Consider the following 16,575-nt stretch of genomic DNA (forward strand, 5'->3'; position numbering starts at 1 on the left):
TTTTGAGTCTGTCCCTGAATGAGGATTTGTAGCTTTGAACCACAGAGGTCACGCTGGGGTCATCCTGCAACAGGAAATGGGGAAATGGGACTGTGTTTTTATCCTCTTTCTCTCACTCTCTCGCCCCCTCCCTCTCTCTCTTTCACCGGTTCTACTCTTTGCCCTCAAGAAGCTGAGAGTCTCCCTCTCTTCACTTCTCATTGTGCCCTCACATCCTCTATCTCTCCTTCTAGAATCTGTCCATCTTCACGGGAGGAAGCATTCCGTGCATTCCCTGGGGTTCCTCCGAGGCGGTGGGGGGAAAGTCCAAACAGCCCTTCATCAGCCTCCGCCCCGTAGGCTGGGGCTGGCTGTGTGACAGGGGCGCTGGAGCAGATCTCCATTACTCTCCCTCTCTCTCTCTCTCTCTCTCTCTCAGGTAGAAAGCCCAACCTCGGGCCACTGCGTTCCCTCCCCGGTGAAAAACGAGCCTGGCGAAATTCGCTGGGTCACGCGCGAGCGCCCGCCTTTTAATGAGGACTGAAGAACTCCACGGGACGGGACAAGGTGACGCTCACCCACCTCCCCCCCGGCCTGCCCAGGCCCGAACCTGAGGAACACGACGTCACGCTGCTGAGATTATTTAGGCCCCTCCTGTCCGGTGAGCCCTCCTCCTGTGTTGCTTCACCTCAGCCACCCGTGCATGCTCCCCACAGTCAGCCATGCTGTATTTCATAGAGCAAATGGCTCATGTCCATGTGCTGAGCATGCAGTTCTGCGTCTACAGTCATGCTGTGTGGCAAACTGTTCTGCTTAGCCCAAGACCCCCACAAAAAAACACTAGATACGGATAAGAAATAGCATGTGCCCACACACACACACACACAGCTAATTCCTTCTGCTTTCAAAATATGCTGACAGTAAAGAAAGGAAGGTGACCTTTCCCAAAACTTCCTCTTTTAAAAGATGGAAGTCCGTTAACTTCTGGGTTTCACTTCTTTAAATCAACAGCCCTCACACAGAGCCCTGTTTCTCTGTTGTTGAGTTTATTCACCTACACGCCCAGGCCAAAGCCACTGTCTGCGCCACTTTATTTCTTCTGAGAGTGCCACTTCCACTCAGCCACCTTAGCAGCTGTTCTAATGAGAGCTGGTGTTGGGGTGCACATCGCTGCCACTACACTGGGGTCACTCCATTACCACGGCCTCCTGGAAAGTGTTCACTCTGCACCTTTTGGTGTCACCTCAACTAACATTAATTTTTTTTTAAAGGAGAACGTGTAGTCTCTCCTCCTTTTCTTTTGGCTTTATTTCGACGGCAAAATAGAAAACAGAGTGGCTTACAGACACAGTGCAGGATTAAAACCCCAGGGGGCATGATGGGATTGGTAAATGGGTTTGAGAGTCAGCAGCAAATTGGGTTTATTACAGGCTGAAATCAACACTGTGACCAATCAGCTCATGCGCAGGTACATGAGCAGGGCCAATCTAACAGCAGAGGTGCGAGGGTTCAGGAAGAAATGGACCATTTGACACGGCTTCTCTTCTGCAAGGAGGAAAGCCCGAACAACCCCGGCTTCCTCAATCACAGGCTTTTACTGGCAAGCGCGCTGGCCAGGGACGTATGAGACACAGGATGTAGGCTATTTGTTAAAAAGAGTCAGACTCACTTTCTCATATCCTGCTCGCGCTCCCGCTCTGCACGGGCCGGGCTAGACGGCTCTCACTTTACTAGTCAGGTTAATTTTTAAGCATGTTTATAAAGCTCGCCCAATCTCATTGGGCATTGTAGGTCACATGTCCCCACCAGAATGTTAGTGTGGGTTGGCAGTGGAAAAAAGCGGTTGGCTGACCCCAGTGTTTCGCTGGGAGCGTGTGTGAGAAAGCACCCTCGCAAAGGGACTGAGGACCTGGCTGCATTCGGGTCAAACAGCAGTTGTAATAGTATATTTTGGAAGAAATAATACAGATGTGGTCATTTTGAAACACATGGGAAATACAAATGTGGTATTACTGTAAAATATAGATGAGAATAGTGCAGCAGTGACTGGGCTGCTGAGCACAGCCAGGGCCATGACTGGCACTTCCTCTGTGGAACACAGGCCTCGGGATGGTGAAAGAGAGCGAGAGGCTGCCAGTCTTACGCTCTCTCCTCCTGCCCGTCACACACTACGGGCACTGCCAGGACGGGGCAGCAGGCAGCCCTGCAGGGGCAGAAATCTTCTGGGTGAATCCAACAGCGCCCACACCTCAGATTCCACCTGGGGAAGCGGCCGTGTGCAAAGGGAGCGTCGTGTCCCAGGTGAACCGTCCGCGCGGCGTTGCTACTCTCCCCGCCGCCCAGTGGGAGAAGCTCACCACCAGGGCCCTATCAGACGCACTGCTGACATCATCCAGCGACGAACACAGGCCCCGCCCCGCTGCTGCTGTGAGACCGACCCTCCTCCTCCTCCTCCCCCCGCGGCCGGATCAATCCGGCCCTCCCCAGCGCAGGCGCTCCCCCGAGCGGCTGGTTAATCTTCACCTGACGACGGCGGCGTTCGCGTTTACCGCCAGGCTCTGTCCCGGCTGGCTCTGTCCCGCCAGGCTCCGCGAGGTCTCCTAGGGAACGCTGCGGCCCGTCGCGCAGATTAACGCGATCTGCCGTACGAGCGCGTCTCAATCTGATTAACCATTACCGCTCTAATCCTCTTTCAGCTGGACGGGGATTGGGCGGGACAGGCACACCAAGGCCTTCTGTACACCCCCCCCCCCCCACAACAGAACATTAGATCACCGTTTTAAGCAAATAAAGGACTACCTAAGGCCTGCTGGGTACAGCGTGTACCTCTGTGCTTTAATAAATGATGAGCTGTGGCTGAGACCGGGAGGCGGAGGGTTAATGAGCTGTACTGGAGGGCCCAGGCAGCGAGGTGCTGTGCCTCTGGAGGGCCCAGGCAGCGAGGTGCTGTGCCTCTGTAGGGCCCAGGCAGCGAGGTGCTGTGCCTCTGTAGGCCAGCTAGGGCCAGAGCAGGTGCTGTGCCTCTGTAGGGCCCAGGCAGCGAGGTGCTGTGCCTCTGTAGGGCCCAGGCAGCGAGGTGCTGTGCCTCTGTAGGGCCCAGGCAGCGAGGTGCTGTGCCTCTGTAGGGCCCAGGCAGCGAGGTGCTGTGTCTCTGGGGTGGGTAAAGCCTGTCCCAGCTGCATAAGCAGATGAGCAGAGGTACTCTGCACTAATCAGCAAAGTGCAGAGTTAGTGCCGCACCAGCACAGAGCACAAAGCTTGTGTCTGTGTGTGTGTTTGTGTGTATCCCTGTTTTTGTGTACACCTGTGTGTGTGCCGTCCTGTGTACATATATGTGTATCTGTATGTGGGTGTTTGTGTGTGTGCACTAAGATCAGAGTATTGTATTCAGAATTTTTTTTCTTAAATACAGCATATAGCTATACACATATATTTAGTAAAATGTTACAGCATATACTTGCAAATACATTCATTAGATTTAAAGTGCAATGTAGAATACATTGGATAATTATATATATAACATTTCACTCAAAATATGCATGTGACTGCATATGTTAAATGTTATTTATACTTGCATATAATAAAATTTTTATGGGTATTTTCCTACACATGAGTGGTGCTCTGGTATCAATCAGCTAAACATACTTATTGACTGGCTTTGTTTTCCTATCATAGGCACATTATTAAATATGCTGCCAAAGCTACTTACAGCAACAAGCCAATTAGCAATAAAACCAAGTCAGTGGGTTCAGACTGTGTGTGTACAGCCTGTCCTGCCAGTACCACACCTCACAATGACAGGCATTCAGAGACTGTGTCAGCATGTGTCTAGCACAACACACCTGCATTCATACGCCTATGGTGTCATACCCCATGTGCCAAATCGTGACGTGTGTCGCTTCTCGTAAAAAAAAAACATTTAATGCACGAATGCCTCCACAGCAACACCTAAACAGCACGAGCGACCCTGAGAGAATGTTAATTGAGTGAAAGTTGCCGCACGCATTCCAGGCTAAACACGCTGACCCTGAGGCACAGGCTCACAGCGAAAGTGTGCGGTGGCTTAAACTGGCACACACGCCGCGGTCTTTAAAGGCTTAAGGGTGTTTTCGGAGTCACGCTGAGGGGATATTGTTTGAGGAAGTAGGCTATCCAGAACGCGTAAAAAGGAAAAATGTGAGTTACGTTGAAAGGTGGCTACGGTAAGGGATAGCTGTAATTAGCGTCAGGGTTACACCTAGCCGATACGTTGCCAAGTTCCAACTGAAAATGTGCCGAGTCAACCCTAAATCATGATGCTTCTCAGCCATTTATTATCCATATCTTATGACTCTTGTGCCATTTCAGGGAGAAAAAAAAAAAAAAAAAAGACAAATTAAGACGCAGGGCATCGTTGTTTAAAAAAGGTTTTCTGCAACAAGCAACACCTGGGACAATAAATCTAATAAAGTTATTAATAGTGTTTCCTGTCAGTGTCACTGCCTTATCCGGGTCAGTCCATTGCGGGACCTGTGGCTGCCCGACTGCAGTGCCTGCTCGGACGTGCGTCCTCCTCTCTTACATAAGCATCCCCACAGTCTGTGGAAAGCGCGGAAGGAGCGCTACTGCAGAGGGCTGAACTCCACCCCCTCCGCCCCGCCCGTCTCTCCCCTGCCAATCTGCTCCAGACCTAATCCCGGTTGCTAGGCGATGGCTAATGAGCGAAAGAGTGGGAAAACCCCTTCTCGCAAAGCGGCGCGGGATGCTTACGGCGACCCTCGTACATCACGCACACGCCACACACACGCGCGCGCACACGCACAGACGCACGCGCTCGCTCGCACTGCGCCAGATACGTGCCGTGGGAAATGCTGATTGGTTGCTCAGTTTGACACAGTCTCACATGATGCAGGGAGCTACACGGGAGCTGGGGGGTGGGGGTGGGGGGGGTGGGCTGCAAGCCGACGCACAGCGTGTATGATGACATCACCCCCCGCGTGTTCGTATTCTCATATTCTGGGTGGAGAATGAGCAGAACAGGCACCGAACAGATTTCCCCAGGGCAGCAAATCAACATTGCAGAATGACAGCAACGATGACAGACAACACACTTAAATCACTACCGTACACTCATCACTGACTCATTACCTCAAAAACAAAAAATGTAGCTACAGACAAATCTGCCCCATCTACACAACATGTACTTATTTCCATCTTGTACGATAGGACTCATTATTGCTCCACACGCCACTAAATCTTTCTGAATAACAGATGATCTGCGCAGCCTTAATTATGGTGTATTCTACCACAGAAAAATGCCTAACTGCACTGCGGTTGCTGCAAGAGAGAGAGAGAGAGAGACAGAGAGAGCTATCAAAGAGAGAGGAAAGAAACAGAGGGAGAGAGAGGGAAAAAACAGAAAGAGAGAGAGATGCCGCTGGCTGCAACTCTAACGGAACTATGATATCCCACTGCTGGAATAACAGGACGGTACGCAAGCTGAGCAGCGGGACCGTGCGCGGTCAGTGACGCAGCGCAGCTGCTGGAGGACGCGTTCCCCGCGGACCTCACCGCTTCCTGACCGCGCGGTGCGGACCGGCGCAGCAGCCTCTCTACGCGTCCCTGCTCTCTGCGCTGCACATGGCGCGACTAACCCCCGCAATGTTCCGCCACCGCTTGGGAGAGCCCAATCAGCCAATCAGGGCCGGGCTGAGAGGGCACAGCAGCTCGTTCACTTCAGGCCTGACTCACTTCAGACACGCGTGCCCACGGCAACGGTCACGCTGGAAACAGCCAAACGCAAGGCTGATCAGGGATGAGGGAACCCCGCATTGGAATGTACTTATTGTGACCGCAGGACAAACAAGGTCTGAAACGATGCAAAGAAGTATAAAAAGACCTGAAGGTCAAATGAAACGCGTCGACTCTGAGAGTGCGATTCAGGGCTAAAACATGGGCCTCCCTGGGGCCTCTCCCTGCTAAGCCTGTGGGCGTTTCGCTGGAGGGACGCATCGCATGGGCCGGTATCCAGTATAGATCACAGCATGCCCGCAGCTCCGCAGACTGCAGAATCGCTCAGGAAACAAGGGCTCGCAGCAACTTCACATGCGTTAACTTTGCATTCTTTAACTTTAAATGCGTTATATTCCTTCAGTGCACTGACAGCTCTGTACAGAAGACACTGCAGGAATCAAGTACAGTTAGGTTGGGGGTCACAACCAGGGGCTGTCATAAGTGGTACGCAAGCATGCATGCATGGCAAAAAGATAAAAATGTGGGACAATTTTATTGCATTTATCTATTTTTAGGTTCACTTCTGCTTATGATATAAATTTACTTGCGCATTTTATCTTTTTGCCATGCCTACTTGCGCATGACCAACGTCAAACCCTGGTCATAACTGATTTGAAGAAGAAAGATAAGGCTAACGTCAGAGGCTATGTATTGTACTTCCATTCACCCACATACAGTACAGTATGTGAGAAATTCTATCCCTTCTCAGGACCAGGCAGGTGCTTCCGGCTCTGGTGAATGGACACCTGATAGTGCCGTGATCTGGGGCAGAGCAGTCATGACCTGTCAGGTACACGGGCAGGAAGTCAGCTGGCTTACACAGGCTGACCTACCCGACCAGGCATCAGCTGTGTGAGACAGTAACACAGGTAAATGATACAGGAAAGTTCAGCACAGCGTCACCACAGCCATCTCTGTTCAGGACAGTGCAGGTCTCTATGGAAGCTGTGCGATGTCGAAACAAAGGCTGAGGGCCTGCAGGGGGCGCAGTCTGTGCGGGACAGCCAGTAGCAGCCGGCCAAGCTGTGATGCTGGGGCTTCCGCCAGATGCAAGGGGGGCGGGGGTGCAGAGAATCTTTGGAAAAGGGTCATGGGAAATTGGGCAGTGTCCGCAGCAGCCATCTGAGCTCCACAGCAGAGCCAGCGCAAACTGGACCATCTGCTTTATATTAAACACGACTCTGGATGGCTCTGTCTAACGTGATCCTCAATGAGAAGCATGGGGTGGGGGGGTATGGGGGGGAAGGCTGCAAGCCCAAATTTATTCAGAGGCTCATCTGAAATGAATCATACCAGTAAACATTTATTGTGATGGCAACCTCACTTCTTATGTGACCTTCCTGCAGATCCCCTGGGTTGATTTTCCACACAATGATCCCTCATTTTGGTGGGGAGGAGCAGTTCCCCCAGTCACGTGTGGTGAGAGCCTCCTCTCCCCTCAAGACGACCCCACATTGTTACATGCAGGGATTAGGAGTGAGGAGGTCCACATTAAAAACCAATTCAAGATTTTAGGTTTCCACAGGTTTGAGCAACACAAGGATACTGTGGCAAACACGCCTGCCACAGGCCACCGAAGTGGCTTTTCTTGGGGCCCTCCAGCACAGAGACACAGGGAGAAGATGTTCAAACAGTCCACATTTATTCCACGAGGGTTTGGCAAGATGTTACAGCCAAGTGAGCAGATCTCAAACACTGTCATGACAGAGAAGCTCCTGATGTGGGTGGGGATGGCAGATTTAACCTGTGCGCAGTGATTACCTCACTACGCACAGGTGCAGCCACTCCTGTTCCTGGGTCCAATTAGCCTGGCCAATTATCTAATTATTAACCAATTATCCAATTGGCCAGGTCTAATTAGCTTGACCCAGGGCAGGTGTGGCTGCTTAAACCAGCCATCCCCACACCACATACCCCCAACGCCAAACTGAGGCCAGGGAGAATCCCTGGCCGAAGCCTACTCCCCCCACCCCCACCCCCACACTCCCAACAAAGCCAAAGACAAACAAAAACAAAACACTCCAAACACGCTAAAAAAATTTAAAAAAAGTCAGGGTGGGTGGCCCCGGAACAGTCCAGTACATGCGGTGACCCTCCTTCGTACGACAAGGCAGCCCTTCTTCCTCCTCCCTCCTGGAGCACGGGAAGTCCTGGGCTGCTCTGCTGGCTGGTGGGGGCGTCACCGGCTTGGGCTGTTCCAGGGGCTGTGGTGGGGTGGCTGGGCTGGTGGGCTGGTGGACTGGCCTTGTGGTGCTGGGGACCAGGAACCCTCGTGGCTGTGGTGGCCGCCAGTCGGCTCTGCTGGCGGGCGGCTGCAGGCTTATCCCCTCATGGGCTCCGGGCAAACCAACCAGGCCAAAACAAAGAGCTAAAAACAACCAAACGGACGAGAAAGGAAGCAAAACGGCGCGGCCACCGCTCGTGCGCCGCCCGTGGCTGACCCGCCTTCCCGGCCAAGTCCAGCTCACGGCGCGACCACCCCTCGTGCACCGCCCGTCGCTGACCTGCCTCCTCGGCCAGGTGCAGCTCCTCAGCGTCCCAGCTGAGGATTGCCTCCTTCCCCTCCCTGGTCATCTTCCGCTCCCCATTTTTGGCCCGGAGGATCCGCCCGAAGCCCTATCGGGAACACCTCAGCCGCCCCTCGTCCAGTGTGCTTCCTGGCTGGCCCTCCTGTGCCTCTTTGCTGTGCCGGAGGAGCCCCACGTTGGGCGCCACTGTGGCAAACACGCCTGCCACAGGCCACCGAAGTGGCTTTTCTTGGGGCCCTCCAGCACAGAGACACAGGGAGAAGATGTTCAAACAGTCCACATTTATTCCACGAGGGTTTGGCAAGATGTTACAGCCAAGTGAGCAGATCTCAAACACTGTCATGACAGAGAAGCTCCTGATGTGGGTGGGGATGGCAGATTTAACCTGTGCGCAGTGATTACCTCACTACGCACAGGTGCAGCCACTCCTGTTCCTGGGTCCAATTAGCCTGGCCAATTATCTAATTATTAACCAATTATCCAATTGGCCAGGTCTAATTAGCTTGACCCAGGGCAGGTGTGGCTGCTTAAACCAGCCATCCCCACACCACAGATACGTTTTTGGCTGAGGGGCCACATCGGATTTGTGTGTGGCCCTCATACCCTCATACCACCAACACAGTGTGTGAGGCGGCTGCTTCCCATTTGCACACTGAACTGGGCATCAGAAGCACTTGAGTGCTGTGAGCACAGCAAACCCAAATCCTCCAGCACTGGGGACCTATGCTAGATAAAGCCTCTGTCCCCTTCGCAGGTTCCACAGGCCCAGCAGAACCCCACACAGGGTGTCCCGTCCACAGGTTCAGCAGGCCCAGCAGAACCCCACACAGGGTGTCTCCTCCACTGCTCACAGGTTAGGAGTGCCGATTCTCCATCACAGCACTTTGCATATGGTCTCCATGGCGATGGAGGCAGAGGAACCTTCTGCTTGCCGTGCCTGTGAGGCGAGCATCTGCGCTCGTTCGGAGCAGGACCTGGCCCGACGCCCCCGCCTGCCCCACCCTGCCCCGCTCATTCACAGCAGTGTAACATTGTTGCATGCTGGGACTACAGATTCAGCGCCGCTGGGACTAGCCTTGCCTGAGCGGACGGGATTAGAGAGCCAGGTGAGTAATCTGGCTGGATCAGGCTCTGGCTATAGATAGGCTCGGTTAAAAGGGGCTATTTTTAGCCTGGCTACGGGACAGGGCCTTCAGGGATGCAGGGACAGAGAGCATGCTGGTCCTCTGGGCACAGAGACACACCCCCCCGCCCCACTGTGCTGACCCAGACCTACTGGGACACACGCCCCCGCGCCCCACTGCGCTGACCCAGGCCAGCCTGGACATCCCCCCCCCGTCCCACTGCGCTGATCCAGACCTGCTGGGACACACCCCCCCCGCCCCACTGCGCTGACCCAAGCCTGCCTGGAAACGCCCCCCCCCCCCGTCTCACAACCCAGCCTGATCATGGGAGGAGCTCTCTGGAAACAGAACACATTCTGTAAAGTCAAGTACCAGAAGCAAAAGAAATCGCACATTGTAATAACTGATTGTATAATCTAACACAGCATGGCGTTAGAGGGAAGTCTGTCATAGAAGAACAGATCATCTCATATCGCAAGATACTAAATTCAGGAACAATCTTAAGCACACAGAGGAAGTTAGGGGTGCATAAAAAACTGAATACCGTATTAGGAAATGCACAGCACAGGTACTGCACTTTATAGAGTTACATAATGACATTCTGAAGATATTTGAGGTTGAGAATAGTGAACCAAGTCAGCAGGAAACATCACTGGCACCCGCCCGTTTCCTTATATGAATTTGCTGGCTGAACAGACGCAGTTACAGATGCAGATACAGATAGTGTTGCCTCTGCACTGCGCTAGTTTAAATAGCGTTTTCCCATTTCACAGTTTAATGCATGCGATTTGCACCTTATTTCAATGCTTTGGAGACACAGAGTCCCACATTTGCCTTTACACCCACGTTTCTTAAGAGCAGAAGCAGAGGCGGCACTGGCCCCCGCCCCATCAAGGACTGCGCCCCTCCCACCCCTCCATCCCAGTTTCCCTGCTCCCTGAAGCTCTGGTCTCCTCCGTGCGATCATTCCTGTGGTTTCTCCACCTTACTCACACATGCCGCACTCTGTTCCGTCCTCTACGGTTCAGACAGGAGGACAAACCTGAACGGCAGCAGTACCGTGCTTACTGTAAAAGCACAGCCTTTGACTTCCTCCTAACGCTGCTACCAGTTCCTGTTACACCTGAGGCCTGGTCTCTGTGCCTTATTTTTGTTCTCTATCGGTAGAATTAATGATCTCTCTGTCTCCTTATGGGGCTTTGGCAGGGAGCTTAATGCCAGTCATGGCCCTAGTCTCAGACAGATGCAGGCAGCAGGGACGGTCTGAAATGGGGACAGGACCCCGCCCACACAGGCCCCAAGGCCGACCTCCTGGAAGAGCAAAGTCCAGCACTGCTCTTATCACCTGGGCCTGGGCCAGGCAGCGGTCAGTGGCCCTGCCTCACCCTCAACCATGTTACCCTGAAAAAGAAAGGCTGGACGGTGGGCAAATCACAAGGGGTAAAATGGCTAGTGTGTGTGTGTGTGTGTGTGTGTGTGGGGGGTAACCTCGCCTGTTTTCACAGCTGAATGGGGCAGATAGTTCAGGCTCTGGGAAAATAAAGACCCGATGTGTAACTGAGCACTGAGGGTTAGACCCAACCCCTGCAATGCAGGAAACGGACATCACAGATTCCTCTCGCAGTGCCCTTATATGGTATCCACGACAGGGCGAGCAAACGGCGCGGAACCGCACAGGAAGTGGGATCCACGAGGGACGGCGCCGGGCCGCGCGCCCCACCTGAGCCTGCAGAGGAGCGGAGGACCGCCCCTCATCTGGGTCTCTCTCTGAGAGGGCGCAGCGAGGGCCCAGCGAGGGCCCGGCGAGGGCCCGGCTCCGCCCCGCTCTCGTGCGAGAGTCACGGCCTCAGGGAGCCGGAGGGTACAAAGGCCGACACCCGAGAGCGCGGGAGCCATAAATCAGGAGGAAAAGGAGCCGCTCCAGCAGCGAGCCTCACGCCCACGCAGCCACAAACTCATCAGCCAGGCAGGGAATAGCCTAGTCAACACGGACACAAACCTACTGCTAATGCTCATTTTAAAGGAGAAACTTGCTTTCACATTTGGACTGCATACTGATTACTTTTGAAATGAATGCTTGGACGTGGTTTTTATTTGTTGTTGAGCCAAAGTACTAAATCATCTTTGTAGGTTTCTTCGAATTTCAATGGTGTGCTGGCCAATTGACAGAACTAAACTGTAAATAGTTCCTGTGGTTTTAATGATATCGACTACATATCCAAGAGTCGCTAATGGCTAGCATGGCGCAGACATGCAGTTGCAGAAGTTGTTATCAATCTGAAGCAGTAAAACTCACAGCACTACCATCTGCTAACAACGCTTTTTCTCAAAGTTCTCATTTCTTTCTCTGCTTCGGTCAGAAACCTCCTGTGTGTCCACAGCCCGTCTGAGTTACTAAACGTGGCTGCGATGTGAACAACAGCCAAGCGAGTCGTCATTCGGCAAAAACGGCGAGAGAAAAACACCGGCGCGGAGCAGAGCGACTCCGCGGCCGCCGCTGCCGCTTGACCCGGCACATCCGCACCGAGCCGCTCTCATTCCCGCCGCCGGGGCGCGATCCCTCACACACCGGGGCGGAGCCAATCAGAGGAGGCGCTGGACTGAGGGACGGAACGCCCTGCACCTGCGCTCAAACTCAGAGAGGCTGCGCATGTGGAGTTCAGCCAGAGACGAGCCGTCGAACCGACAGAGGCAAAGCGCGATCTCTCAAACATGCCCCCGGGGGTAAACAGAGCAGAGGCTGAAAAACAAGACACACAAAACGGTGTGAGGACCGAGCCACTGAACCACACACCACTGGCACAGGGCATGATGGGGTTTACATGGCCTGTTTGGGCACTGGGGGGGGGGTGGGGGTATCACTGCCCCTCCTGCGATTGGCTGGGGAGACAGCACTGAACCTTCTTCACCAGTTTCTGGCGAAACCACAGTGGTTAAACCTGCCTGTCCAGTCTGGAAATGAACAATGGGCCCACCAGAGCCTGCTGGACTGGGAAGGGGCTCCATGCTCAAGTGATATTCTGCCAATGCACTGCCTCAAACAGCCAAGAGCCTCAGACATGTTAAAAAGGTCATGTGTCATTAGGGTGGAAATATGCAGGAGATTATGCAATACTGATGATTTTGAGGGGTGGAGATTAAGGGCAATGTGTTCACCAGGCCAGACTTTCAAGATGAAATTTGGTGAGAGTTGCATATAGCTAGATGGCGACTCGTTTTAAAAATAGCCTTATGCACTTGTTTAATGAGGTGGAACAGGAGAATGGCTCATGGCGATCACAAAGACTGGGAAAATTCCACAAAAAGGGAAAGATGCTAGAAACAAGCAGTAACACACATACACATGCGCACGCACACACATGTACACATACACATACACACACACACACACACGGTTGCATTCCATTACAGTCAGAGGCATTTCCCACAATGATTTTGGTCACAGTAACTTTCCCCTTCCCTTCACCGGCCTACCTAGGAAGAAATCCCTTCGGTTGGTGTGGTAACAGAACACGACAAAGGCAGAAGCACCACAGAAGAGTCACACCACAACGAAAACATGCGATTATTACATTTCAGACGAGCAATACAGCTATTTAGCGAAAGGAAAGGGCGTATATCGCTTACACATACCGATCTAATGGCTTCCTTGCTATCTCACTGAGTGTGCTGAGGGTGTGCACACAAGGGCTACTCTGCTGAATTCCTGGTTGAGCTGTTAACCACTGGCAATGCCTCTCTATGACACGTAACCAGAACCACACACAGCAGATCAGCCATGATTGATTAGAGTTAGACACTGAATAACCTCAACAAAAACAGAGCCAACCCTGGGTGTCTGGAGCAGAGCACAGGGGTGATTTTTAGCTCTAGGAACTGAAGACTGAGACAGGCTTTAGCAGACTCCAAACAAAAACCGCATCCCTCCTTTCAAAATAAATAAACCAGCCAGCCAAACAAATGAATGGGAAGTAAATGATAATAAATCAAGCTCCACAGAAGAACCTCTCAATGTGTTCACAACTCTGTGGACATCGCGTGTGCTGGATGGCGCGCCGATCTTTAAGAAACGCTGAATGAGGAGAAATGGGGGGAAAAGAAGAGAAAAGTGCCTTTAAATTAGCGAGACCGCAGCAAATGGGTTTAGCGTTTTGGCAACGGCCAAATGCCAAAGCTCAGCTTTCTTCAGAAAGCTCCGCAATTCTCCGCACATCACAATCGCCACTGAGGGTTTCTCCCACAGCACTGGCTCTCCGTATTCAGTCATTAGCAATAACATGCGAGTCCAAAACCCTTTGCCATTTCTCAAATGCATATTTAATAAAATGTACATGATACCAATACCAATAATACCAATAGTAACACTGCTGCTAATAATAACTACCGAGGATACTGCTACTACTAATATATGTGTCCAAATGCCTAAGGCACAAGCCAAACATGAATAAAAAATCAGTCCAACGAATGGGGAGTCGGGGACAGCTTTACAACTGAAGTGGACCAGGTCATTATCTTTGCAGGCATATGGGTGATTGTGGCTGACAGCACAAAGAAGGGCTTGTTCTCTGTGTGGGCATAGAGAAGGGCACTCACCAGGGATGGGGGGCCCACATACTCACCCCCCTGCCCAAAAAAAGCCCCATTCCCACACTGCCTGCCCTGGGGACAAAGAGGTTCTGTCCCTTCACTGGCACTGGGAAGCACCAAGATTTTGGGGCACAACCCCTAGTATGGCTTGGACAAAATAAGGACACCCCCTCACTGCTCCCAGTCCCCCAGTTCTCAGCTGAAACTTTGTGCCTCTTTTAATTGGAATTAGCATTACATCATTGGCTTGGCTGTGTGTGCTGCACAATGGATCAGACCACAGCGACCTCGGATTGCTTGTGGACAACCACCCGTAGAACAGTTAGTAAACAGAAAGCAATTCTGGGAGAAAGAGATCCTACTGCAGTTTCAGCGGTTCTTACACTCCATGTCACCAGTAGGAAAATGGGTCACGTGTGACGGCAGGTTATATGAAGGGGCAGGCAAACAGAGGGAGTCTTAATGGTTTTCAGGAGCTGACTGGTTCTGTCCATGTGTGTGTATGCCTGCGTTTGTGTGTGTATGTGCTTGCGCTTGAGTCAAAGAACTCATAAAGAATAATGGCGTTTCCATAACTTTCTCTTATTGTCCAAATGAATGAACACAACGACAAGCTACAGGCATCTCTCTGCGCAATACAAGCCATTTATTTGAGGTTGAGAAACACCTCAGTACCTTACATCTTTCTATAGATAGCAAAGGTGGCACTGACGAACAACATTTCTTTGAATCCGTAGTTCACTATATGCATGAAGAATTAAAAGATGCTGCGCATCAAAAAGGTTGCCGCCTATTATTCTGAATGAGGAAATATTCTTTCCCTGTAGTATACAAAACCTGTTATGTTATCTGACTGAAGCCTTCTGCATTTTCATGAGGAAGGGTCTGGGACAAAGTGTTCCTCATTCTTCTGTCACACAATGACTGCCACAAGCTGATACTGGTGTGTGTGTGTGTGTGTGTGTGTTTGTGCGCCCGCGCGCACGCGCGTCCGCCCGCGTGTTTGAGAGAGAGACTCCAAACAGGCTCATGATTCATCATGAGTCGTGAAGCAGGTTGGTTACACATGAGCGGAGAGGAGAGCTGAGTCTGGTTCATTACTGCGGATACAGCTCTGGCTGTTTTGGAGGCTACATAAAACTGATGGGCAACATCGTACAGCAGGAGCCAATCGTTCAGAAAGCGTTCTCAGTAAACCTAACAGACTGTTCTGCATCCCCTGTGGTTTCATTGCCAAATGAACTTAACGGGAGTCATTTACAGATTGGCACGAGATCAGAGATTATTTTGACTATCCCGTAGGTCAAATTATACCGAAACTAAAAGTTGACACCAGCAGAATTACAGGCAGCCGGAGTACAGAGTAGGATGAATTTGCGCAACTGAACATGCTATTATCTAATTCAAATGGCAATCGGCTACACGTGCAAAGCAGAATATCACTAAGAGATATTACATTGGCAACTGCATTTGACCGGTTGCAGTAGGTCAATAGTATGCATTTGGTACAGTAATAAATTGGGTAACACAGCATATCAATACAGATTCATTCCAAAAAAAAAGACCCCCAAATCCCACTGAATGGCAAACTGTTCAGTAGCCTAAATGAGTACTAAGCCAATGCGTAACGTTAAGATGGTTTCTTACTAGTATAAGGACAGCTAACGTTACTTTCTGGTTTGATCGACGCAATAATCAAAAATACATCAGGAGCAATCATTCATTTAATCGTCAGCGTATTGTGTTGTCACATCTGATATCAAGTGCACACAGCCTAGTCCAGATAGCTAGCTACGCAGCTCGCGAAATAGGGGACCCGAAAAGGACACTCACTCTTTGAACATTCTTTCCATGTCTTTGATTTGTTTCCTGGAGAATTCCTTGAACTCGGTGTAAGGGTTGAACACCTTCATGCTGGGTTGATGATGCCCTCCCACTCCGTCGTTCAACTCCCCTCGGCGGAGCAGCTTGGCTCCCAGCTCAGAGTCGGCGTTGGCCGTGTTCGGCTTGTCGCCTCCGTTTTCTTGCCGCTCGTTTATCGCCACCGGCTCCTCCGCGCCTTCTTCGATCTGCAGTCGCCGGTTCAGCTTCGATGTCAGCTCGTCACAAGCCATACTTTCCTAAACTGAAATAGCTACAAAACAAATAAAACACTACAATTACATGTAATGATCTTGTGCCCACGGTCCATAGGCGGCTGGCTGACTGCTGTGCTCAATGGTAGTGTAGACTGAGTGAATTATGGTTCAGAACGAACAACGGTATCGAAGTACAGATTATCCACCTATATGTACAGTACGGCACAATAAACTAATTCAGACACCCCCGTCTTCCTTAAAGGGGCAGCGCGCGACTGAATCCAGAGGCGCTGGAATACCTCGGAATGCACTTCTTCTCCCACAGCAAAGCACATACGTTTCAACATTCACCACGCCTCTTAAAGGGACGCAAGAAAGTGATGCCTGCGAGAAACTGCAGTGCTCTCCTTGAAAATGTCACTATGGGTAGATGTTGTTGAGTCGTATGTTGCAGTTGCACCATCACCAGTAGCATTTATTTTCGTTTAGTGTGAAATATATTTGAAA

The 16,575-nt window shown here is 51.5% G+C and overlaps 1 protein-coding gene across 1 annotated transcript in view; it reads right to left on the bottom strand.

Moving 5' to 3' along the window:
- Nucleotides 1-16,401, bottom strand: part of efhd2 (EF-hand domain family, member D2) — a 39,219-nt gene extending 22,818 nt beyond the window's left edge. The window contains exon 1 of the mRNA XM_064297857.1: nucleotides 15,824-16,401. Within this exon, the coding sequence (XP_064153927.1) occupies nucleotides 15,824-16,104 (281 nt within the window). The 5' untranslated portion in view covers nucleotides 16,105-16,401. The remainder of the gene's footprint in view (nucleotides 1-15,823) is intronic.
- Between the last annotated feature and the right edge of the window lie 174 nt (nucleotides 16,402-16,575).

The sequence above is a fragment of the Anguilla rostrata genome, chromosome 11 (genome assembly GCF_018555375.3).
Source record: "Anguilla rostrata isolate EN2019 chromosome 11, ASM1855537v3, whole genome shotgun sequence".
Taxonomy (NCBI): Eukaryota; Metazoa; Chordata; class Actinopteri; order Anguilliformes; family Anguillidae; genus Anguilla; species Anguilla rostrata.